The following is a 25,968-nucleotide window of genomic DNA, read 5'->3' as shown; positions in this document are numbered from 1 at the left end:
ATAGCGTCCTTTGTGGGCTGCTCTTAAGGTTTATAATGTAAACGTATTATTTTACAAAGTATCCCAGGCCATGCTGTGGAATAACACAAACACAACTTAACAAGCAACATAAATAACAGATATTGTACATTCCGTTCTTTTATTTTATTTTTGGAGTTACAATCCAAACGCTAGGTTTAACTCCACGAATCCAAACAATCCAACCTTGTTCTGAAAAATCAGAAGTTTAACAATTTGATGACATTATAGTGTTAATCCGCATACAGAGAAAATGGTAAGCTTTGGAAAACTGTAATGATGTTAATATTCTTCAGTCAAATTCTTTATATGACTCAGATTAAACCCAGGAATTCTTTTACTGGGTCACTGCAGTGCTATCTTAGTTACACATTTAAGACTCTTCGAATAAACCTGCAACATATTGTACATTTGCCCATTCCCTGTGTGATCACCGTTAATAATGTTGACATGGACATGATGAAACCAGACTGTGACAGCTCCAAGCATTATCACGTTACTGCTTCCCCTCACTTGACCTCACCGTGTTTCCTGTCTGTTACTTGTCATTTAACACTAAACTCTATTGATAGGGTAAAATCCTACAGACTTCACAAGCAAGGCCAAGTATGTTCAGGTTGCTTTAGAATTTATCTTCAGTCTTTGACGGCACAAACCAGCGTGACATTTCCCTTCAGCATTTATGCAGTTCACATTTACTGCATGTGAACCACGAATTGTCATTGCTCTTGTGAGCACAAGAGCACAGGGGAGCACAGGGGACTCCCACAGGGAGTGGAGAGTTTTTTTGCAGTTAGCCTGACTAGGTGGTGGTAACTGAGTTTTTAGCTGTTTAAATTTGTCCAAAGAACAAAGGCTTTAAAGACCTTTGTGTTGTTGGAGGTCTGTTGGGCCATCTCCTACCATCTAAAACAAACCTACTGTATAAGAGAGGAGACAGGTGGACCAAGCACAAAGAAAAAGCCAGCGAGTCAGCAGTTCTCCTCCACTTTCAACAACATACAAATGTTAGCCAAAAAGTACTGAGGCTATCTCAAAACAGCTGACTACAAAGTGTTTCTGTATTAAAGGCCAGTATATTTTCCATCAAGACTTTCATCAGGACTTGATTAGAAGAACTTTTTTTTTTATTTAAGTGCCCCACAAAAGCCCCCCTTTTCAGTTGAGTTTTCACTTTCATCTGTACTGACTTAAAAGCATATTGATATTCATTATGGACCAGCAGATGGAAAATGTCACATTTCCTTTCCCTTGTTATGGTCATTAACAGTCTGTCAATTGATCCAGAGTGTTTGAATCTCCCCCAGAAATATCTCACCATTTATATGGCTCCATTCTTGTCCTTTGTCAGCAGTACTTCAAACGAAACACCAGAGTGGAGAAAAAAGTGATGATACTTTCTAGACAGGAAGCAATTGAGTTGCAAATTTCCATTTTGCTATATACAAAAGAATGAAAAGGAATCTAAGTGTAAATTAGGGTTAGTCAAAGGAGCTTGCAAAGAAAAGCGTCTGGACTTCTTTAGGTTACTTGAAGACGTTTCACCTCTCATCCGAGAAGCTTCTTCAGTTCTAAGGTCAAATGGTGGAGAGTCCCAGATATAAACCCAGTGGGAGTTTCCCCCCACAGAGGGACAAACGGACCTCCTGATGATCCTCTAATCGCCTGAGCCAAGGTGTGAAACTGGGTGTGGGTCCCAATCAGCCAGAGTTTCGGGTGAGTTCATTGTGAAACCTGGCCCCACCTTATCATGCGAATTCCTGAAATCAGATGTCCCAGGATGTGAGTGGGCGTTAAGGCGTCTGGGAAGGGATCTCAAAACTGGATTATAGATGGCAGAGAGTTGGTGTCGTAAACCACCGCCTCTGTTCAAAGATGGTCGCTCACAGTGGACAAGAAGCCATCTATGTCCACTGTGAGCGACCATCTTTGAACAGAGATGAACCTCTCATCTCGGATGAGAGGTGAAACGTCTTCAAGTAACCTAAAGAAGTCCAGACGCTTTTCTTTGCAAGCTCCTTTGACTACGATGACCTGGATGACTGAGAACCTTCACAGACATAAATTAGGGTTAGTTAATCTTAAAAGAAAACAATACTTTCTGACTGATTCTGATAAAGTTCTGACTTTTTCCTGCTCCAGTACATCGATGACAACCTTCCTCCTGAGTCCCCTTATTTGTATGGCCTTCACCCCAATGCTGAGATTGGCTTCCTTACACAAACCTCAGAGACACTTTTCCGCACTATCCTGGAAATGCAGCCGAGGGACAGAGGAGTGGGTGAGGGAAGCGGGACGACGCGTGAAGAGAAGGTAAATGCTTAATTTGTTTTTTACAGTTTAGTAAGATAGGCAAAGTTTGCAAAGTACCTTGTATTTAAATGTAGTTATTAGTAATTAGGTTGCATTGGGAACCATAAGATAGTGCTCTGAAAATCCACTGTCAGCTTGACGCATCGCAGTCCTATTGAACCATCGGCAAATTAAGCTAATAAATAAAAGTCAAGGACTGTCACTAGTGAGCTCTAATTACAGCGTGTCTAAGAATCCATTTGTGTAGTACATAGATTGTATACAAAGATCGTCACCCATTGGTTTTAACTGGGCTGAACTGAAATCTTGAGAACCCCTCTACAGTTGATCCCATCTTTATCCAGCTGGAGCCAGAAATATAGAAAGCACTTTGGACCAGAGGTAGTGACACCGCAAACATCATTAGGGCTCTGTCAGGACGTAACTTTCTTTGAGGATCAATATCTATCAAATGATTAAAATTATTTTTTTAAAATGACCACTAGCATACAGATCATAAAGAGTGGATTTATCTAATAGTTACTGACCTCATGTCAGGATCCATCCATCCACTTATCCAATTCAGGGCCATGGGAGGGCTGGAACCTATCCCAGCTGCCATAGGGTAAGAGGCAGGGTGCACTCTTAACTGTCAAAGGGCTAACACAGAGGCACAGACAACCTTTCACACCTATGGTCCATTTAAAATCCCCAACAAACCCAAACTCACTAACAGTCTTTGGACTGTGGGAGGAAGCCAGAACACCTGGACAGAACCCACAGAGGCACGGGGAGAACATGCAAACTCCACACAGAAATGCCTCAGCATTCAAACCCAGGACCTTCTTGCTGTCAGGCAACAGTGTGAAGATGTCATAGGGTAAAAAAAATTTGGTGAGATGTTGTGTTTTGTCAGAACCGAGCGAAAAACAGCTCTGGTGCTGAAAAATGAAGCTAAACATAAAGTGACAAATTTCAGATACTTTAATGGTTACTTGAGTCTAAGGCTCCGAAAGTGAGTCAGTCCCAGAGTTTTACAACCTGGTGCAAAAAATAGGCTTTGATTGTATAGATAACATACAACCTAAACCTGTATCAACTGTATGGTGGTTTATTTGTGAGTTGTTGTTTTTTTTTTATTAATAACTCAACCATTTGGTATTGTTGTTAAAGGCTGTGTTGTGTTTGTATAGCATTATGGAAATTTTAGTGGATTTTCCTAACAAATAATATGCCTCGTGTCTTATACCGTCCTTAGATGTTTCTGCCCATGTGACCACTATTATATAATATAATATATGACATAATAAGAAATGGGGAAACCAGGTTTTCCACATGCAGAAACAATATTTCAGGAAATGTAGATCTAAGTTTACGATATTTTATATTTATTGTATGTAAATAGAATGATCCCATTAATAAAAATATTAGTTCATTTTGAAAACATTTAAATGAAACCACCAAACAGGGGCCCTGAGGTCACCCACAGCATAAGCTCATCCCCTCACAGAAAAGGGGCTCCGCTGTTTATCATATCTTGAGACGTGACCAGATACTCTGAAAATCCAGAAATCTCATAGTAATGAAATATTATTTGCAGTAGCAGTAAGATTTTATTTCATTTGAACTATAGGAGCTGGCAACACCCAAGAAAAACCAGACCAATGTATTTGTTTTGAAAATGTAACATCCCGCCTCTACTTTCCCAAAGCTGATGTATCCTGATTCTTTGGCAACTGATAATCATATCTGATAAACTAACCAGCACCATTTTTATTGCAGTGAGATATGAAATAGTTGCAAATTAATTTTGTGATGATTAACTAGTTGAATAATGGACTAAGAAATTGAGCTCTGATGGGGAAGTACTTTAGGCTGTATAAAATCTCTTTAATTGGCACACAAGGACTTGCAGAAAGATTTGATCTGATTTCAGCATGTTTTTTCCTACTTGCTGATTAATGCTCTGGCATTTTTAGGAGTTTCTTACTTATACTCATTGCTTAGTTTGACTTGCTTTAACTTCCTCCAAAGATTTTCTTTACTTTTGTCATTTCTCCTGATCTTCTGCCAAAAATTGATGTTCTTAGTCTGAACTGACAGATTCATTTTCACCTGGTATTACTTTTGATTTTAAAATTAGGAAACAGCCTGGATCTGTTCTGTGATGACCTTTGTGATCAGGGCAGGGAGGAAGGAATACACATATTCATTAACTCTAGTGACCTGTACTAGCAAGTTCAACATACCAAACATACCCAAGATATCCATTATTTTTCTTCAATTACATCATATTACACTGACATCAGGCTAAGCGGGCACAAGAAGATGGTGTTCAGCCGGATAGACCAACCACGAGTTTTCAAGTCTATCTGTGAGTACATTTACATGAAACGGGGGGTATTGTGGGTATTTGATCAATCAGAAAATGGGCAGGTGTGCTGGCAAGGGAGTGATGTAAGAAATAATGATAAAAACTATGCTGTGAAAAGATAAAGAAGTTACACACATGCTGAAAGCAACTCAAACAGCAGAGTGTGACTGTGTGTAAGAGGAAAAGACTGTACAATATTTTAATATTGAAAGCTTTAAACGACAGAGTTAGCCCTCACGTTTTGCTCAAATCCTGCTTCAAACTACAGGGCTCTGTTGTCTGTCAGAAAGTGTCCATACCATATAAACATCATATACATATATTCAGCTAAATATTAACAGATCCTCATGAGGTGAGGAGGATCGTTGGAGTGGTGGTGGATGAGCCCAAAACTACATGGGAGAAGCTTGTTAATGATCTGAGGGCACTTTGGAGCACAGTCACCAAGAACGCAACTGGTAACACACTATGGCTTAATGCAGCGATTCCCAACTCTTTGTAGTTTTGTGTCTTATTTTGAAAGAAATATTTACACGTTACCATAGCAACCAGAGAGCATTAAGGGGCAGAGAGGAGGATGTCACTCTCAATGTTGTTGGCGCATTTCAGGAGGACGGTGCTAATAAAGTTGCACAGTTACACAGTGAATTTGCGTTTATTATTATTATATTTACAAAATACCACAGTTTTTGTCTTGTCTTGTCTTGTCATTTCATTTTGTTGTGTTTATCTGTGACATTTTAAAGGCCAGTCCGTAAAAATATTGTCTGATATTAAACCAGTTGGTGGTGCAAAGAAGGTTGGGGACCGCTGCCTTAATGGATCGGGCAATGTACTGCAAAATCTTGGATGAGAACCTTCTTTGCTGAGCCAAAATACTGAATATGCCTTGTGCATGTGTAACCCATTTGTGTGTGTTATGCCTATTGATGTGTTGTGGTCTGGCGAATGAATAAGAGGCAGGAGACAGCACTGGATCTCTGGGCTCTTTACTGCAAATTGCTGTAACATCTGCAATCTCCCGCCATGCTGAAAGGAGCTGTGACTGGGGTACACATGCACGCACCTACGTCATCACGCAGCGCACAAGCACACAAACACACACGGGCTCGAAACACATAGACAGGAGATTAAATGAAGTATTTAATTTTAAAAAAGGGTGTTTTGGGGAAATTCAAAAGCATTTAACACATATCCTACACAGGATCTTCCAGGATGAAAATGACCCAAAACATATTGTTCAGGCAACAAAGACGTGACTGCAGAAAAAGCATATGAAGGTCAATGACTGGCCTTAGCTGGTCTCCAGACCTCAGTTTCCAAGCAGCACCCAAGAAACCTAAATAATCTAGAGTTTCTGTAAAGAGTGGGCCAAAATACTTCATGAGATGTGTGCAAACCCAGTGAACAACTGCAGGAAACCTCTTGCCGCTGTGCTTGGCAACAATGTTTTCTCAATCAAGTACTAAGTTTTGTTTTGTTTGGAGATCAAATACAGATTTTTCTGTTTGTTGGCTGATTTTGTGTCTCGCCATTTGAAGTATGTTAAAAATTAGAAACTGTTCATTTCTTTGTAAGTGAGCAAATTTAGAAATTCAGCAGAGAATCAAAAACTGGTTTCCCCTTCCTGTGTGGTGCCTACGAAAATTATTTCATTTTAATATTCCATGTGTTTTGTGCCTGCACCATATCTCCAGTTTTATTATTTGACACACATTCTCCCTCAAAGACTGGCCTGACATATTTGGTACCATTACCATCTTCAGTAAAATGTGAATTAGGTTTAAGCAGTGTTTTTCTGCATAGTGAATATTTGTTATGACAATGCTACAAGCAGGTCAGTTATATTCATGGGTATATGGGAATGGTAGCATTTAAACTCAGATTTTGATTTTGATGTGATTTTCTGCCCTTGTGTACAATAGATATCCCAGGCAGATATATGAACCAGGGCCTTAGTAAGTCTCACACGAAATTCTAAGCGAGATCCTTAAAACTTAAATGTGTGATGACAACGGGTGACATTTTCTGTGGCTCCTGCATGGCCAATTGAAAATAAATTGTGACCAACTGTTTGGGGCTTTGAAAACACCTAGGGTGAGTTTTACAAGGATGGCATTTTGTGGTGCATTTTTTGGTTCAGTACTGCTGTGAAATAAAGTTTATATGACTGTAAATGGCCCGTAGCAATGGGCCAGACACCCCATATTCCCGCAACACCTCCCACAGGACACCCCGAGGGACACGGTCGAATGCCTTCTCCAAGTCCACAAAACACACGTAGACTGGTTGGGCAAACTCCCATGCACCCTCAAGTATCCTGGAGAGGATAAAGAGCTGGTCCAGTGTTCCGCGACCAGGACGAAAACCGCATTGTTCCTCCTGTATCCGAGGTTCGACTAACGGACGAACTCTCCTTTCCAGCACCCTGGCATAGACTTTCCCAGGGAGGCTGAGGAGTGTGATCCCCCTGTAGTTGGAACACACCCTCCGGTCCCCTTTCTTAAAGATGGGGACCACCACCCCGGTCTGCCAGTCCACAGGTACTGCCCCTGATCTCCACGCAACATTGCAGAGGCGTGTGAACCAGGACAGCCCTACAACGTCCAGAGCCTTCAGGAACTCGGGGCGGACCTCATCAACACCAGGGGCTCTGCCACCAAGGAGTTGTTTAACTGCCTCAGTGACCTCGCCCCCGGAAATTGGCGGGTCATTCCCCTCATCCCCAGACTCTGCTTCCTCCTCGGAAGACGTGTCAGTGGGATTAAGGAGGTCCTCGAAGTATTCCTTCCACCACCTGACAATTTTCTCAGTCGACGTCAGCAGCGCTCCGCCAGCACTATACACAGTGCAGGTAGAGCACCGCTTTCCCCTCCTGAGACGTCTGACGGTTTGCCAGAATCTCTTCGAGGCAGTCCGAAAGTCTTTTTCCATGGCCTCTCCGAACTCCTCCCACACCCGAGTTTTTGCTTCAGCCACTGCCCGAGCCGCATTCCGCTTGGCCTGTCGATACCTGTCGGCTGCCTCCGGAGTCCCACAGGCTAACCAAGCCCGATAGGACTCCTTCTTCAGCCTGGTGGCTCCCTTCACCTCTGGTGTCCACCATTTGGTTCGGGGATTACCACCACGGCAGGCACCCACCACCTTGCGGCCGCAGCTCAATGCAGCAGCTTCGGCAATGGAGACGCTGAACATGGTCCATTCGGACTCAATGTCCCCAGTCTCCCTCGGAATGCTGTTGAAGCTCTGCCGGAGGTGTGCGTTGAAGATCTCGCGGACTGGGGCCTCTGCTAGACGTTCCCAGCACACCCACACTACGCGTTTAGGTGCACCAGGTCTGTCCAGCGTCCTCCCCCGCCACCTGATCCAACTCACCACCAGGTGGTGATCAGTTGACAGCTCAGCCCCTCTCTTTACCCGAGTGTCCAGAACATATGGTCGCAGGTCTGCTGATACGATTACAAAATCGATCATCGACCTACGGCCTAGAGCGTCCTGGTGCCACGTGCACTTATGGACACTCTTATGTTCGAACAGGGTGTTCGTTATGGCCAAACTGTGGTTAGCACAGAAGTCCAATAACAGAGCACCGCTCGGGTTCAGATCAGGGAGGCCGTTCCTCCCAATCACGCCCCTCCAGGTCTCGCTGTCGTTACCCACGTGAGCATTGAAGTCTCCCAGCAGGACAACAGAGTCTCCAGGTGGAGCACCCTCCAGCACCCCCCCCCCCCCCCCCCCCCCCCCCCCCAGGGACTCTAAGAAGGCTGGGTACTCTGAACTGCCACTCGGCGCATAAGCGCAGATGACAGTCAGGACCCGTTCCCCGACCCTAAGGCGCAGGGAACAAACCCTCTCGTCCACCGGGAAAAACCCCAACGTACCGGCAGCAAGCCGAGGGGATATTAGGATACCCACCCCAGCCCGCCGCCTCTCACCAGGGGCAACTCCAGACTGAGACAGAGTCCAGCCCCTCTCCAGGAGACTGGTTCCAGAGCCCAAGCCATGTGTAGAGGTGAGCCCGACTATATCTAGCCGGTACCTCTCAACCTCACGCACTAACTCAGGCTCCTTCCCCACCAGAGAGGTGACATTCCATGTCCCTATTGCCAGTCTTGGCAGCCGGGGGTCAGTCCGCCAGGGCCTCCGCTCCTGGCCGCCACCCGGCACACAATGCACCCGACCCCTATGGCGCCTCCTGCGGGTGGTGGGCCTGCGGGAGGATGGGCCCATGTCTCCTCTTCGTGCTGTGCCCGGCCGGGCCCCATGGACTAAGGCCCGGCCACCAGACGCTCGCCCTCGGGCACCCTCCCCGGGCCTGGCTCCAGGGCGGGGCCCCGGTAACCCGGGTAAACTGTTCCCTCGGTGTCCTTTTCATAAGGGTCTTATGAATCGCTCTTTGTCTGGTCCCTCACCCAGGGCCAATTTGCCATGGGAGACCCTACCAGGGGGCAAAAGCCCCCAGACAACATAGCCCCTGGGATCCCTGGGACACACAAACCCCTCCACCACGATAAGGTAGCGATTCAAGGAGGGACACGCCTTTGGCTGGAAACTTCACCTTTGCACTTCGCTTCCTCCCCGAGACCTTCCACCCACATGCCCCTTTTTAATTTGTCATTTATTAAAATTATAAATATAGATTTTAACTCAAAAGTACAGTTTTTAAATTTAATCCTAACCCTTGTGCGTGTTTTTTATTTTGACAGCGAATGCGCACCTGTGGACCACTTATGTGCACCCCTGGTTATTTAGCTCATCATATCCAGCCACAGAAATTATTTTGTCCATGAAACCATAAAGCTGCACTTTCTTTTTGCCTTATAGTCTGATTTGTCATAACTTTTCCGTTTTGCGGTAAGCTTTTCTTTGGCTGTCACTTCTTCACCCTGACCTGTCTTATTTGGCTCAGCAGAACTAAAATATATATCCTGCTGCTTTTACACAGGCACTCACATAAGCTCAGCGATTCTCTGCGCGATCAACCACTCACATGTTTAAGCTTGCTGCGGGAGATTTCACTTGTCATGTTTGCATAGTAAGCTAACGATTGATAAGACGATGTCAGAGGAATTGGTGCACAAATTATCATCACTCACAGATCAGTGCTGTCGCTCTCTATACACAGTTCACGCGATTGCAAAGTGAAAGCAAAAAAACAAGCGCAAATTCAAACGCGATTTCAATATGTCACATACTGACAGTGGCTCACCGATGCCAATGACATAATTACCCAGCTACATTTCCGAAAGAATGCAAAAGCATTGACATATATTTTTCCTTCCTACAATAGCCGGACGGGCAGGGAAGAGATAGATTTTGGTAGCCCGACTGGAAAAATCGCTAGCCCCAGGACGTCGGGCTAGCGATTTTGCGAGCCCTGTATCTGATTGAGGAATCATGCATCTTTGGAAAAGAGAGTTTATTACAGAGAAATGGCTCTTTCCAAAATAAAAGCTATACTATACGCTTCTTCTGGGCTATATTCTCAGCAGCATATTAAACATATCAGGTCCCCATAAGGAGAATCATGTGCTAACGGCTGTCTAAATGACTCGGGTAAAGTTTGTAGCATGCATGCTTGTTGTTTTTGTCTTTGCACTAGGATGATGTCGGCGTAAATGTGCAGTCATATTCGTTATGTTCCCACTAGTGCTTTCAGGTTAACCTCGTTAAAATGACCTTAACGCCACAACACGGCAAATCTCCGTTAACACGTTAACGAGCTAACTGCGCTAACACACTAGCTCCCACCCATGTAATGACCAAAGTTGTTGCAACTGTGTGCAATGAACTTGTGATTTTGTTGCCTTTGATATGGTTGCTTTGAAGACGGGGGACAGATCCTTGACCACTCAGTCAGCTGCTATCTTCAAAGTGATTTTGGTGACTCACAACAGCAATTAAATGACAGTAAAACAGAATCAGTCTCATTAGATGTTATCTGTTTATGATAACACAGCAGTTACTGTAATAAATAGGCAAAAAGTACAAATCCAGCTACTGCAAATGTGTTGCTTTTTACATACACGGAAATTCACATTAAAAAGGAATTCACATTAACTGCTTACATTTAGAATCCCAGAAGATTAGAATCAGAAATTCATTCACAGATAGTGACATAGTTGGTGCTTAAAAATCGCATTCCAACTTTTATATAGGAATATAATGAGAAGACGAGTTGGCAACCGGCTTACTCAAGTCTCCTACTGCAAAAAGGCATGTCACAGACAGGTTCAGCTCATCGGTTCAGACTGACTTAATTGCGAAGTTTTGGAAAATAAATGCCAATTATTTGTTGACCTTGACTAATCTGTCTAAGAATGATTACAGTTAGTCCAAGATGGACTATTTGAAGATTGTTTAAAGATAACTTAGAAGTGACTACCCCAAGGTTAAGCATGAAAAGGCCTTAGTTGGTTGACTCAACTACTTGTGGTCAGATGTACAATGCAAAAAGTTCAATTTATTAATCTGATATGCATAAATCTTTCCTATTCACAAAGAGACTCTCATCCTATTTTTGCTCTAATATGACTGAGAAAAGTAAAAGCTTAAATTAATTGCTTTAAATAAAAGTGCCCTGTAAAGTACGTGGTTATGGAAGCTATTTATAAACTAAACTATAGCTAAATAAGCCACACAGCCCAGAGAGTGGTCAGCAACCATCTGACAACCACGGATTGCAAAGGAAAAACAGGTATTCCCCAACCAAACAATTGACTGCTGGCAGTTGTTGTGAAATTGATCAATAAAGCCCCATTCACATGTGTATTGTCCATTATTCAGTCGAGTAAACTGTGTGTTGACAATGTTAAAAATGGGAGTAGTTAATGACATTGGACAGAAAGACAAAACTGGAAAGTTCATCACAGTAACTGTGAACAGATTATGAACAAGCTCCTCCTGTGTAGTTTTGGGCTCATCCACATTCCAGCTCCCGATCAAGGATGATTAATGGACAGTCTACAGGTCTACAGTCTTGTCCCTGACATCTTTAGACAGCTCTTTGGTCCATGTTGGTGGAGGAATTGGTGTGCTTTTTACTCATAATGGGTTGAGATTAGACGTATCTATAATTGACTGATTAATTGACTGTAATCTGCGTGTCACATGGGAACACAGTCAGTCATCTGTGGGAGTCAGAATTCTGGTTGGGTAAGACTTTCATGTAATGTGTTTTTCTGGATTTTTGTTGATATCCTGTCTCTCTCCTTTAGTAAAACTATGGTAAAAATTAGAGACTGTTCTTTTCTTTGTAAGTGAGCAAATCTATGAATTCTGCAGGGGATCAAATAATTATTTCCACCACTTTATGATTACAATTTGATAATTGCAACAACCCCTTTCTAACAGAAAACATTAATTTGATTTCACCGCTGACCATTAGGGAAGTTTGCTCAGCATGTTTCATTCATGTTTAATTCATATGCGCATGCTTTTAACTGGGATTGATTTACTTATGTTTGCTCTCATCTGTATTTTTAAGTCGATGATTAGTTGACCTTAAAATGTCTAAAAACATATATGTAAGGTTGATTTGTGACTTTACATTTGCCGTGTGTGTGTGTTTCCGTGTTTCCATTGGTCATTTAATATATTATGATTTGGAATCTTTCTGGCTTACTGAAGAGGCCCACTTTGTATTCTGGGTGTTCAGTAGCTGCCAAAGTCAAGTCAGATATTCAGAATCATCAGGAATAAAAAATCCATAGATACGATGACCTGATATCCTTAGTTTGGTACCTAATCCTTTGATTGATCTCTCTTGCTGGTTGTCTTGGGAAAGTTTGGACACAGACATTAGCTTTCACCCCTTGTCCACAAAAATACGATGTGAGCATTGATTTTCTGAAGGAATAATACTGTTATTGAAAACAAAAAGCTGGTGTTGCAAAAATGTGTCTTCATGAATATTTATGGAACAATTTCAAACAGTTTCTCAGACTGTCAGCATTGACAGGACTGAGTTTATGTGACTCAGATGAACCCATCTCTTTCAGATGTTTGCTTAGGATAGTATTGTCTTACCATTGGTGTTTCTTGTCCTACTTAGCTTTAATATTGACAAGCATAATGGGCTACTTTACTGGGAAACACTCCTCTCACTACATTCCTATCCATGTTATCAGGTGCATGCAGTGCTGGAAGAGATACTGGAGAAACTCCCAGAGGAGTTCAACATGGCTGAGCTTCTAGGGAAAGCAGAGGAGAGGACTCCCTATCAGGTCGTGGCGCTGCAGGAGTGTGAGCGTATGAACATTCTCACCCAGGAGATCAGATGCTCTCTTCACGAGCTAAGCCTTGGACTTAAGGTGAGTAGTGGCTTTGAAGAGTTAATGGGAGGCTATGCACTGTTATGAGACTGGAGATGGAAGTGTTTTGCCTTGCAAAAACATTTACATTGTACATGTCCTGTGGACAAAGCCTGAGTTTTATTATGATACAGTATTCAGTAGCTACCAAGTCAAATAAGATCCATCCATCGATTCATCCACTCATCCATCTTCTTTCACCTATCCTGTGCTGGGTCACATGAGCAACCTAAGCAAGGAAGCCCAGAAGTCCCTCACCGAGGTGTTCCCAGGCCAGCAGAGAGACCTATTTGACATGGGTCTACTCCTGGGCCTCCTGCTGGTAGGAGATAGCAACTGTCACACTATTTCAGTCACTACCCAAAGCCCATATCCATACGTGAGGATAGGGACGTTGATCGACCAGTCTAGTCTAAGGTTCTAGTTCTCATTCCCACTGCTTCAGACTTGCAAACCACTCCGGTGCAAGCTGGAGGCCACTACCTGATGTTCATCCTAATAGAGATATCTCCAAATGGAGCAACTTTTGAATGACAGTCAGGACCAATTTTCCAAGCCGAAGGTGCGGGGAAGCAACCGTCTTTTCCTGTAATAAAAACTCCAATGGTGATACGTAGGATATCCAGGCCTCCCCACCTCCTTCCACCAAAGGCAACTCCAGAATGGAAAAGAGTCCATCCCTTCTCCAAGAGACTGGTTCCAGAGCTCAAACCAACTCAAATGCATTGAATTTAGCCGTTTAAATTTGTATAACACAAATGACACAGCAAGTGGAAGCCAGAACGACAAGTCTGGGGGGGAGAGATCATCACCCCCACCCGAGATTGGATACCAAGCCCCAAATGCAATGGAAGAAGGATTGTTGAGTGCAAGAGGAACTGACCTAAAAGACAGGATCATAGCGAAGCTTGAAACCTGGACCTTCTGTAGCCGGTTACCAAGATTACAAGTTCCCTCTGAAGGCCTACTGTCGATCAGAATCAGAATACTTTAATAATACCTAAGTAAATTATGTAATTATGTGAATGCAGTACTACAGACAATACCTACTGCAACCATTACCAAGACAAATCAGCTGATCTACACCACGGCTATAGTGATCAGTGAGATGTTTGGCTAGGAGTTGAGCGACCATAAGAAGTATAGAGAACATTCGAGATCTCTGTCCAGAAGAGTGCAGTCCTAGGAACAGCCATGATACTGCACAGGACCCTCAACGACTAAAAACCTGCAACGCAAAACAGTGAACTGTGACTTGAATCCCCACCATAAAAAGCTTCAGTTATTCTCAACACCTATGATTCACTTTACATAGGCTTCTCTACTGTTGACATCAACAGACTGCTTAGTTAGTATTCCTGCACAACTAAATCTTTTCCTTTGTTGTTTGTCAGAAGCACGGTTGTAAGAGTGACTCAGAGATCTGGCTTACAGAGTAGCAGAAAGGAATGAGATTTCGGCATTCTCTGTGTCAAGCCTGACTGAGTCATGTGTTAACAACAAATGAAAAGAGAAAGAAAGGGGGAAAAATATGTCAATGCATTTGTCAGGAGTTATGAGGCTTCGATCTCCCCGCCCTACAAGCCCCAATAAATCGGCTCAGTGATTTAAAAGCCATGTACACTGTTGTACCAGCAAATGGAATCATATGTTGCCTCTATAGTTCAATAAATAGGAACTATCAGAATGTTATCCTGGTTGAGGTGTTGGAGCTTCATAGTGCTATGAGGTTGAGTATGAAATGGCTGAACTGATGGATTATTTTGAGGAGTGGTTAATGATAAAGTCACTTATCTAGATAAACCCACAGAACCTTATCACCCTCATAAAGAATTCTTATGTCAGAAATGGGTATCTATACATCAGCGATACATCAGCTACACTATCAGCAGGTGAAGGACACTACTGTTTTCACTCGCATGCTGTCTCATTACTCATCAGTGCCATCTTCTCTTGGCTATCTTACAGCATGTTTCCTTATCTGGCATGGCTTGCTTATTCCCATGTTTACTGATTTCTAAAGGGCTTGTTACCATTCAACACCTTAAGTAGCTGGAAGGTCTCACCTCCAGTGTTTAGCTAGACAAGCAGGAACTTTTTTCCCTTCCTGTAAATAGCATTCAAAAACCAGCAAGAAGTTTTTTGCACAGACACAGCATTTGTCAGCACTGAGAGCACTCGCCCTAATTAAAATGGGTATTTCCAGATGATCAAGAAGAGCATGAAAGCCAAATTATACAACAGATTTTTCATATCCACAAGCAGCCTGTTCAATAAAGTACAGCAAACAATGGCAATAGAACTAATATTAGCATTTATGGTGACATCACCAGCCTAGCAAGCTCTGGTGATTATACTGCAACAAATCCGCACTATATCAACATAATGTTATCTGAAAGATTTTTTTTTTCAAAAATGAAGTTAGAAATTGGATAAATTAGATTTATCTATTTTCTATGGCAAAGGGACAGAACTTGCCGATACCCGTGTAGATGTTGCAGTTTCGTGTTTCATGACCTGCCTATCAAACACTGGTCGGGTCACACCAGCAGTTCATATTGCAATATCTAACATTTTAATGGAATCCTCACATTCTAACAAGTAAATCCATACTTTTCTATTGCATCATATTCATGTTTGTTTTAAAGCAAAATGTCTTGAAATTACTGAACTTCAAAGGAATACCAAGGGAGTATCCAAAACAGAGGAAAATGTTGTAGCTTATGAACACAATCAAATGTTATTTTCCTTTTCTGTTGGCTTCCACACATATAAGTCTCAGAATTCTGCATGTGGGATAACCTATTGTTATTGTAATGCCGACATAGAAGTGTTCTTTAATTTATTATAGTGGTAGATTTATGAAGTCAGGCCTAGACCTCAGTTTGCACCCACTATGCAACAGCAAGTCGTTGGTCTTCCTTGGTCTCTTGTGCTCTGGGGGTCTCTGGATGTCTGGAGCCTGGATCTCCTCCATACCTGCTTCATGCCCTGGAGGACGGGGCTGTGGCTCCCCACACCCTCTAGCAGATCATTACATGAAGGAACCTTTTGAATACAAGCGCGCTCATGCTCACAGGTGTACACACGGGTGCTCACAGACACAAATTACACCTTACCTTCCTACCTCAAAGCACACTGTGAGCTGTTGATCTTATGTGCTGCACAATAATATTCAATATTTAGTATTTACTTTTATATTCACACAGGTTATCGTGATGTTGTTGTTTATTATATTGCTCTTTTTTTTGCTTGTTTTCTCTTTTTTCTTTCTCAACCGGTGATCCAGGTGATGATTATGTATTTTTTGTCTGTTTGTTTTGTTTGTTTTTGTTTTGTGCCCTTTATCACTGTTCCTCTTCCCCGCTGTTTTTGTTTCCCTACCTCTCTTTCTTTCTCCCTTTTCTTTCCCCCAGTCATGTCTGTCCCATGTGTAGCAAGTGAAAATAAAATAAAATAAACAATAAAAACAAAGGTCAATCAAATGAACCAATACGGCAAGGCCGGGATGGTCCATTTGGTAAAGTAAATCCGTTGGGCATCTTTCTTGGCCTTTAGACAATAATTCTGATGGCAAAAGAACCAAACGTGACAGGTGGGGAAGAAAAAAAGGCACAACTTCGCATCACACTTTCTTAATTTTCACTATGGCTGAGTGGTTAGTTAGCATACTCTGTGTTAGCTAGCAAGTGTTTGCAGGCAAGGCAGCATCTTCCACACAATCTACAGGCAACCACAGCAGTCTCCTAGCTACCAAAGCAATCACAGGAAGGTTTTTCGTATACCACTGTCTTTGAGGCCAACCTCACCCAGCAACAGCCTCTAGTAACCACACACCAGCTGGTCAGGAAATACACCACTGTCAACCATTCTCTAGGTCTGTGTGACAGAGGCCTTAGCTATCCAGCTATCTGCAGTCCTTTTTGTCTAGTAACACCACTTTGTACCTCTTTCCTGACTGTCCTCAGCCATGCACAACAGGAAGAAATAGTTTTGCTATGCTCATAGAAAGATACTTACTGAAAACGCTGCAGAATTAATAGGATAAACAGGATATAAAGAGTGGCTAGTGTAGGAGCCATAATTGAATGTATTGGATTTTGATGATCACTGGGTTTTTTATTTGTTTGGTTGTTATGGGAGTCACGTGGGTGCTAGCGGTGACATAAATGGGCGTTGTCAGTCTGTCATTCACTGGTTTTGATTTTGACAGAGAGGAGGGCTGGGTAGCCGTAGTTTTTGTTGACCGCTGCACGACATGTTCGCTTCGTTATATTAGAGCCTGTGATGTTGTAAGAGTTTGAATCAGGAGCCGATGATACTACTCTGTAAAAATCGCAAAGCACTTTAATTAAACGAGCAAACAATTCCATCTCTCGCATTATTGCGTAACTGACAGCGCGTCAGGCAAATAGGCAGGCTCCATCCCCGGCCTGTAGCGACTGTGGAAGTCGCTACATCTTTAGTCAACAAAAAACGGCATTCTGGAGAAGCCAGCCGTGAGCAGGATCAAAGAAATCAGATCAAGGAACCTGAAAGACGCCAAGTAAGTGCAGCGCATCTGAATGAGTGAGCCCAGCAACACCGACACACCTGATGCAATTCTGAGGAGCGCAGGTAAGAATACCTGTGCATGTCTGGTTGTGGAAAAGGAAGCCACATTGGATTAGCGCTGAGATGTTTCAAGAAGAGACACTGAATGGAATGAATGTTGGTTAAATGTGCAACGTTTTTGGCTGCGCTCTTGGAATGATGTCTGCGCTGCGTCTTATTACCGTAATTATGCTGCTTGGATGACGTTCAAATGGACAATTAAAGTGCCGTTACGTTGAAAGGATTTTATGGTCAAAGTCTATTGTGGCTTCCAGTGGATATATGTTTTAATGGATGATCACTGAAGATTAAAATAAATAAATAAAAAAATCGAACAAACAAACGGGAAAATCATGAGTCAAACAGCTGGTGATGATTGTTCCTCTAATCATTTGAGGGGAAAGAGAGAAAGAAAATTGACTGGAAAGGCATTGTTGAATAAAATCGAAAAATTACAAAATGAATGCAAAATATATGTCAATAAAATGAAAGGACTAATACAAAAAATGAAAGCGCTCATGCAACACACTGAAAATCTTTCTCAAATTAAGCAGTATTTGGTGGATTTAAAGGCACTGTGTGAAAAGGCTTCAAGTTCACATGTTGAGGTGTTGTCTTTGGTGCCAGAGGAAGAAGTAATAAAACAAGAGGAATGGTTTTCAAGTATCATGAAATACACCAATGTGTTTTTAAATGAAATTCAAAACTGGATAAATCAAAGAGAACAAAATCCTGCTGTTCGTCCAAAGCAAATCAATTTATTGGAAAACAATGTTGCATCAAATACTGAGACAGAAGTGGAGGATGATATCAAGCCAAGTGATAGTGTTTCAAATGTTGAAAGCCACAAAACTTCTTCATCAAGATCTTCAACTTCATCTGTTCGTATGAAAGCTGAGGCAGAGTTGGCAGCTTTAATGATAAAGCAGAAATTATTGAATGAGAAACATGTACTGGAAGAAGAGGAGGAACGTCTTCGTAAAAGAAAGGAAAGGCTAAAATTGGACACTGAAATTGCTGAAAAAATGGCTACAATAAATGTCCTTAAAGCTCAAAGTATAACAAGCAAAAAAGGCTCTTTAAAAGTTTCAGATGGAATGAATTCATACATTTCCCATGAAAGATCTAAACAAACCCTTAATGTTGATGCATTGGAATTTATACCTCACATTTCTGCAAAACAAAATTCATTGACTAATGCTGAAACTCAAAACAGGAGAAAAGATAAAACCCAGGAATGTGTCATGCAACAAGCCGTGCTGACTGAATCTTCTCAAAATAAGCATCCTCGACAATATTCAGTTATTCCTTCAAACCCATCTGATGCAAATGGACAAAATGACTGTCATACAAATGGTATGGTGGAACTGGAACCACAAAATGATGTTATTGGAATAATGACTAAACAAAATGAAATAACAACACTCTTAATCCAACAACAAAGACTCTTTTCTTTACCAAAGAGAGAAATACCTCATTTTGATGGAGATCCACTTCAATATTATTCATTTATTAAAGCATTTGAGAATGCAGTTGAGTGCAATACGAAAAATAACAGCGATCGTTTATATTTTTTGGAACAGTACACAAGAGGCCATGCAAAGGAATTGGTGAGAAGCTGTCAACAAATGAACTCGGATCGTGGTTATCACAAGGCAAAATCACTGTTAAAGGAACACTATGGCGATGAACAGAAGGTCGCAGCTGCATATCTGGACAAGGCACTTTCATGGCCATCAATTAAAACGGAGGAAGTAAAAGCTCTTCAGAACTACAGTTTGTTCCTCAGGGGATGCTGTAATGCAATGGAGGAGGTGCAGCATCTGAGTGATTTGGACATGCCTTCTAATATGGTGAACATTATTAAAAAATTGCCGTATAAATTTAGGGACAAATGGAGAAGCCATGTTTGTGACCTGCAAGAAAGGCATAAAAGAAGAGCCAAATTTATGGATATTGCAGACTTTTTGGAGAAGCAAATAAGAATATTAACTGATCCTGTATTCGGTAATATTCAAGATTCTCCTCTTTCTTTACCAATAAAAGGAATGAGTAAAGCCAAGTATCAAGGCAGACCTGGAAATAAAGGAACAAGCTTTGCCACCACTATGCAAGTTGTGGAGAGTACACCTAAGCCTGCGGAAATGGAAATGAAAATTAATCAGGTTGGAAGGAACGTCTGTATTTGTTGTGGAGGAAGACACATGTTGGACGTCTGTGCACAGTTGGGAAAAATGGCTCATGAGAAGAAGATAACCTTCTTAAAGGAAAATGGCATCTGTTTTGGCTGCTTGTGTATAGGACACATCAGTAAAGATTGCCGTAAGAGGATTTCCTGTTCCAATTGCAGCCGGAAACATCCCACCATCCTGCACAAAGAAAGTTCACCTTCTGAAAAGACCGACAGGAACATGCAGCCGCATGTGAGCACACTGGTGTCGAGTGGTCTTACAGGGGCTGGAGACCAGGACTGTAAACTGCCCATTGTGCCTGTCCAAGTAAAGTCAAAGAAAGGAAGCAACATTATTACAACATATGCTTTTTTTGACCAAGGGAGCACACTAGTTTTCTGCACTGAGAGTCTGATGCGCAGACTTCACCTTGAGGGAAGGAAAGGAAACATCCTCCTCAGAACCATGGGCCAGGAAAGAGTTGTGAGCAGCAACACTTTATCAGGACTGGAGGTTGCCGCTCTTTGTGGTGATGAATTTCTGGAACTGCCAAAAGTGTACACACTAGAGATGGACCGATCCGATATTACGTATCGGTATCGGTCCGATACTGACCTAAATTACTGGATCGGATATCGGAGAAAAATAAAAAATGTAATCCGATCCATTAAATATCACGAAAGCACCTCACAAAACTTGCAACACGCCGTAACTCGCCTCAGAACGTCGGAGCAGTATGCATCACGTGATAGAGCAGCTGTGGCATGCGGGACCTGTCGGTGGTCTGGATAGCATTTGGAGCTTCGCTAGCAACCTGGCATTTCATCTCCGACAAAGTTATCCCCGAGAGAAGTAAAGCAAGTGTGTAAGTCCATCTCTGAATGTTTGTAAAGCATTCCCACGTTAACGAGCGACTGCCTCTTGCTCTCCGGCTGCTACTTCAATCATGAAACTGATCAGCTGATCGGCTTTTCTGTCGTGAGTCTCTCTTGTTTGTTTTTGGTCCACTTTGCGCCAGAAAGAGGAAACCAGCGGCTGAACAACAGCAGCACGTTTAAGCTTGATAAGCTGTTGTTACAATTTATTTAATATTACTTTCTACACCAGGATCTTTTTCTACGTAGCTGACGGCTGGTAACTGTGCAGGGGCGGATCTAGCAAAGTTTAGCCAGGGGGGCCGATAGGGCATTAACTGGGAAAAGGGGGCACAAAGACATACTTTTCTTTCTTATTCTCATTTAAAATGTCTAGCTTTTAATAAATAATTATCTGACACCCAAAGTTTTAATTTGATGTAAAATGAATAGAAGTCAATTACTGTATATAGTGACTATTAAGTCTAATATACCCTAGTAAGCTATAGTACATTTTCCTTTGGGAAGGTACCATCTGTGCAGTCTGCAATTTTGTTGAAGAAAGATGTTGAATCTATTTAATATTTCTTGAAAAATAATTGATTTCTGTGCATTTTTTTTCACACTGCATCAAATTAAGGTTGATTACGTTGATTAAGCATCATGAGGTGGAGCGTGAGGGGTGGTTCCCTATTTTTTATTTATTTATTTTTGTTGTTGCTGGGAGTTGGAACCCTATTAGTTAGGTTGCTTAATATTTACGCTAAGTACTCTTTAAAATACCAGAATAGGGAGGATGGTGTAGGTCTAAGTTTATTAGATTGATCAGTATTGCTGAACTATGAAATATTTTTTTTGTATACAGGTATAACAGAATAGCTTTAGTGTAGTTGTTGTTTTAAACTTGAGTATGAACTTGCAGACTTGCAAAATGCAGCAAGATATTTTAAAAAACAGTTTTGTTGATTAAAAAACACTATATCGGATTCATATCGGTATCGGCAGATATCCAAATTTATGATATCGGTATCGGTATCGGACATAAAAAAGTGGTATCGTGCCATCTCTAGTACACACAGGAGTCCATGCCTGTACATAAAGGAAATATTACAACACCAAGAGATATTGAAGGATGGGCACATTTAAAACGCATAACCTTGCCTCAAATAAATGCAGGAATCGAACTTCTGATTGGAACAAACATTCCCAAAGCCTTGGAACCTCTGGAAGTGGTGTGTAGTGTTGATGGAGGACCGTATGCCGTAAGGACAAGGCTTGGCTGGACCATCAATGGACCACTTTCAGGAAACTGTGAAGCTAGCAAAGTTGATGAGCAGGTTGGATTGTCAAGAGAGGATCAGAGATTTCTGGAAATAGTGACTAACTCTGCCAAATATGTGGGTGGTCATATCCAGATAGCATTACCTTTTCGGAATGCCAGTATCAGTATGCCAAACAATAAGAAAGTTGTTCAACAACGTCTGTGCTTTCTACAAAAGAGATTTGAGAGAGACACAGTGTTTCATACTGAGTACAAAGTCTTCATGAATGAGCTTCTGGCTAAAGGTTATGCTGAAAAGGTCCCGGAAGAGGAGATCAATCGCAATGATGGCAAGCTGTGGTATATACCACACCATGGTGTTTACCATCCGACCAAGAAGAAACTCAGAGTTGTGTTTGACTGTGGAGTGAGTTATCATGGAACATCTTTAAACTCCCAACTCTTACAAGGACCTGATCTTACAAGCTCTTTAATAGGAGTGATCACAAGATTCAGGAAGGAGCCAGTTGTAATTATGGGAGATATTGAATCCATGTTCCATCAAGTCATGGTTCCAGCTGAAGATAAAGATCTATTGAGATTTCTCTGGTGGCCTAAAGGTGATCTGGAACGACCAACATCTGAATACAGGATGAATGTACATCTCTTCGGGGCAACTTCGTCACCAAGTTGTGCCAAGTTTGCACTCAGAAAGTGTGCGGATGACTTTGGACATCTCTACAGTGAGGAAGCTGTGAAGAAGTTGTTGCACTGTTTTTATGTGGACGATTGTCTTGTGTCCGTTGAAACTGATGAGGAAGCAGTGTTAATGTACCACGAGTTGGTTTCTTTGTGTGCCAAAGGAGGATTTTTGCTCAAAAAGTGGATCACCACCAAGCCTGGAGTGCTGGAATCAATTCCTGAAAGTCACAGAGCCACAGGAATGAAAGAGTTGAACATGGAATTGGATTCCTCAATGATCGAGCGAGTTTTGGGCGTGGAGTGGTGCATAAAATCAGACTCTTTTAAGTTCAAGATTGTGCTCAAGGACAGACCGCTCACCAGAAGAGGAATCCTTTCAATTGTCAGTTCTATCTATGATCCTCTTGGAATGCTAAGTCCTGTGGTCTTAACTGCTAAGAAAATCCTAAGAGATCTATGCCAGGAAGGAATCGGCTGGGACGATAACGTACCAGAGCTGTTTTCCAAAAGATGGTTAACATGGCTCCAGCAGCTCCAGCTATTGAGCAAGTTTGAAGTGAGTCGTTGTCTGAAACCTGATGGATTTGGAGAAATCACGAGTGCTCAGTTGCACCATTTCTGTGATGCCAGTGAGGATGGGTATGGAACAGTGACCTACCTGCTGATTGAAAACATTTGTTCAGAACGACACTGTGCGTTTGTTATGGGAAAAGCTCGTGTCGCTCCTCTTAAATCCTTTACCGTCCCGAGAATGGAGCTCATTGCAGCAACCATGGCCAGTCGATTGGATGTACTCTGGAGGAAAGAGCTGCAGATGGAACTTCTGGATTCTGTGTTTTGGACAGATAGTGCTTCTGTTCTTAAATACATCAGGAGTGAAACTTCAAGATTCAAGGTTTTTGTGGCCAACCGAGTTTCACAAATCTTAAGAGTTTCATCTTCCTCGCAATGGAGATATGTGGACACTGCCAGTAATCCAGCAGATATGGCCTCAAGAGGAGTGAAAGTCGATGTTTTTATGAAGAATACAAAATGGTTGTCTGGGCCTCAGTATCTTCTACAATCTAGAAGTGAATGGCCTGTCTACCCAGATGACATCAGTCTGCTTGCATCTGATGATCCTGAGGTAAAAACAGTTGCCACAGTGAGTGTTGAGCAAGCTGGAGAAAATTCTGTTACTCGCTTGTTTAAACATTTTTCCACCTGGACACGTCTTAAGAAGTCAGTGGCATGGCTGTTAAAATTTAAGGACTTGCTTCTGTCCTTTGTGAAGAAAAGGAGAGAATTGTGTTCAAGTTTACCACAGTCAGAGGTCACCAAAGAGCAACAGAAATCATTTGTGGAAGAAAAGCTGAGGAACTTTAAGAGGACATCTGTGATTAAGAATCTTACAGTGGAAGATCTGGACAAAGCTGAGGTTGTCATTATCAAGTTCTGTCAGAGGAGGAGATTTTCCTTGGAGCTTGTGAATCTGGAGAAGGGACAACCCATTATAAAATCAAGTCCTCTAAGAAGAAGGAAGAAGGAAGCTTCGCCCCAGAAAGGCAGCAGGCCCAGACAAGGTGTGTCCTAGGATGCTTAAGGCGTGTGCTGCTGAACTTGGGGAGCCGCTACAACGAGTCTTCAACCTCAGTCTGCGACTGGGGAGAGTGCCCGCCCTATGGAAGACATCCTGCATCGTCCCGGTCCCTAAAAGGAACCGGCCCAATGAGCTGAATGACTTCTGACCGGTGGCACTGACGTCACATCTTATGAAGACTCTAGAGCGGCTCTTCCTCAACTTCCTCCGACCACAGGTACAACATGCCCAGGACCCACTACAGTTTGCATACAAGGCGGGTGTCGGAGTGGAGGATGCCATCCTGTACCTCCTACACAGAGCCCACTCACACCTGGATGGGGGAAAAGGCACGGTCAGGATACGGTTTCTTGACTTTTCCAGTGCCTTTAATACCATCCGGCCCTGTATGCTTCAGGAAAAACTGAACAGGACGGAGGTGGACCCCTGCCTGGTTGCTTGGATCTCCGACTACCTCACCGACAGACCACAGTACGTCAGGCTGAAGGACATCACGTCTGACACTGTGGTCAGCAGCACAGGAGCACCACAGGGAACTGTGCTGTCCCCTCTTCTCTTCACCCTGTACACCTCTGACTTCTGCTACAACTCTGAATTATGCCATATTCAGAAGTTTGCAGATGACACGGCCATCATGGGGTGTATCTGGGATGATCAGGAAGAGGAGTACAGAAGTCTGGTGAGGAACTTTGTCGCATGGAGTCACACAAACCACCTGCAACTCAACACCTCAAAGACTAAGGAACTGGTTGTGGACTTCGGGAGGTCCAGAGAAGGTCCACTGCCGGTTCAGATAGAGGGGGAGGAGGTGGAGGTGGTCAACAAGTACAAGTACCTCGGGCTGTGGGTGGACAATAAACTGGACTGGTCATGCAACACAGAGCACCTGTATAAAAAAGCCCAAAGCCGACTGTACTTCCTCAGGAGGCTGAGGTCTTTTAACATCTGCAGGAAGCTCCTGAGGATGTTTTACCAGTCGGTGGTTGCTGGAGTACTTTTCTATGCTGTGGTGTGCTGGGGGAGCAGCACAGCAAAGAGGGACTCATCCAGGCTGGAGAAACTGATCAGGAAGGCTAGCTCTGTGGTCGGCATGAAGCTGGACACTCTGGTGACAGTGGCAGAGAAAAGGACATTAAAGAAACTGATGGACATTATGGACAATGCTGGGCATCCTCTGCACACGGCCATAAACAATCAGAAGAGTCTGTTCAGTGACAGGTTGCTTCTCCCCAAGACAAGAACTAACAGACTTAAAAACTCCTTTGTCCCACACGCCATCAAACTGTTTAACTCCTCTCTGGAGGGGAGAGGGAGGGGAAACAGGAAACAGGAGGACAAAGGAGGGGGGAACAACTAAGCTGTAGTGCCTCTTCACCTCACTGTACAATACCTTGTGCAATACTTTTTGTAAATAGTCAACAGTGCAGTAGACTCAATACTTGAAATGTGCAATTCACTTGTATTTTTATTTTTTATTCCTATTTATTCTATTTATCCCCTTTGTATACTTTATTTATATTTGTCTCTGTATTTATATATGTGTGTGTGTGTGTGTGTGTGTGTGTGTGTGTATATATATATATATATATATATATATATATATAACAATTCTGTAACTGTAACTTCGGTCGTTGCTGTGCTTTTTTTGGAAGTCGAATTTCCCAGAGGAACCCACCCGAGGGATTAATAAAGTTCTATCTTATCTTATCTTATCTTATCTTAAGACTCTGCCCACAGCTGCAAGATGGAATTCTCAGAGTAGGTGGGAGACTTGGTATATCATCAATGCCGGTTGAGGTGAAACATCCCATA

The 25,968-nt window shown here is 42.5% G+C and overlaps 1 protein-coding gene across 1 annotated transcript in view; it reads left to right on the top strand.

Annotated features, from left to right (window-relative positions):
• Positions 1-25,968, top strand: part of dnah9 (dynein, axonemal, heavy chain 9) — a 186,516-nt gene that overhangs the window by 153,378 nt on the left and 7,170 nt on the right. Inside the window, exons 74-75 of the mRNA XM_085465473.1 lie at positions 2,161-2,331; positions 12,814-12,996. Of these exons, the coding sequence (XP_085321599.1) occupies positions 2,161-2,331; positions 12,814-12,996 (354 nt within the window). The remainder of the gene's footprint in view (positions 1-2,160; positions 2,332-12,813; positions 12,997-25,968) is intronic.

Source organism: Copadichromis virginalis, linkage group LG8, assembly GCF_057382275.1.
Source record: "Copadichromis virginalis isolate Kocher_CV1m ecotype Utaka linkage group LG8, C_Virginalis_male_GT1.1, whole genome shotgun sequence".
Lineage (NCBI taxonomy): Eukaryota > Metazoa > Chordata > Actinopteri > Cichliformes > Cichlidae > Copadichromis > Copadichromis virginalis.
The sequence above is the reverse complement of the archived record's forward strand: the minus strand, read 5'-3'. Positions and strand labels throughout refer to the sequence as shown.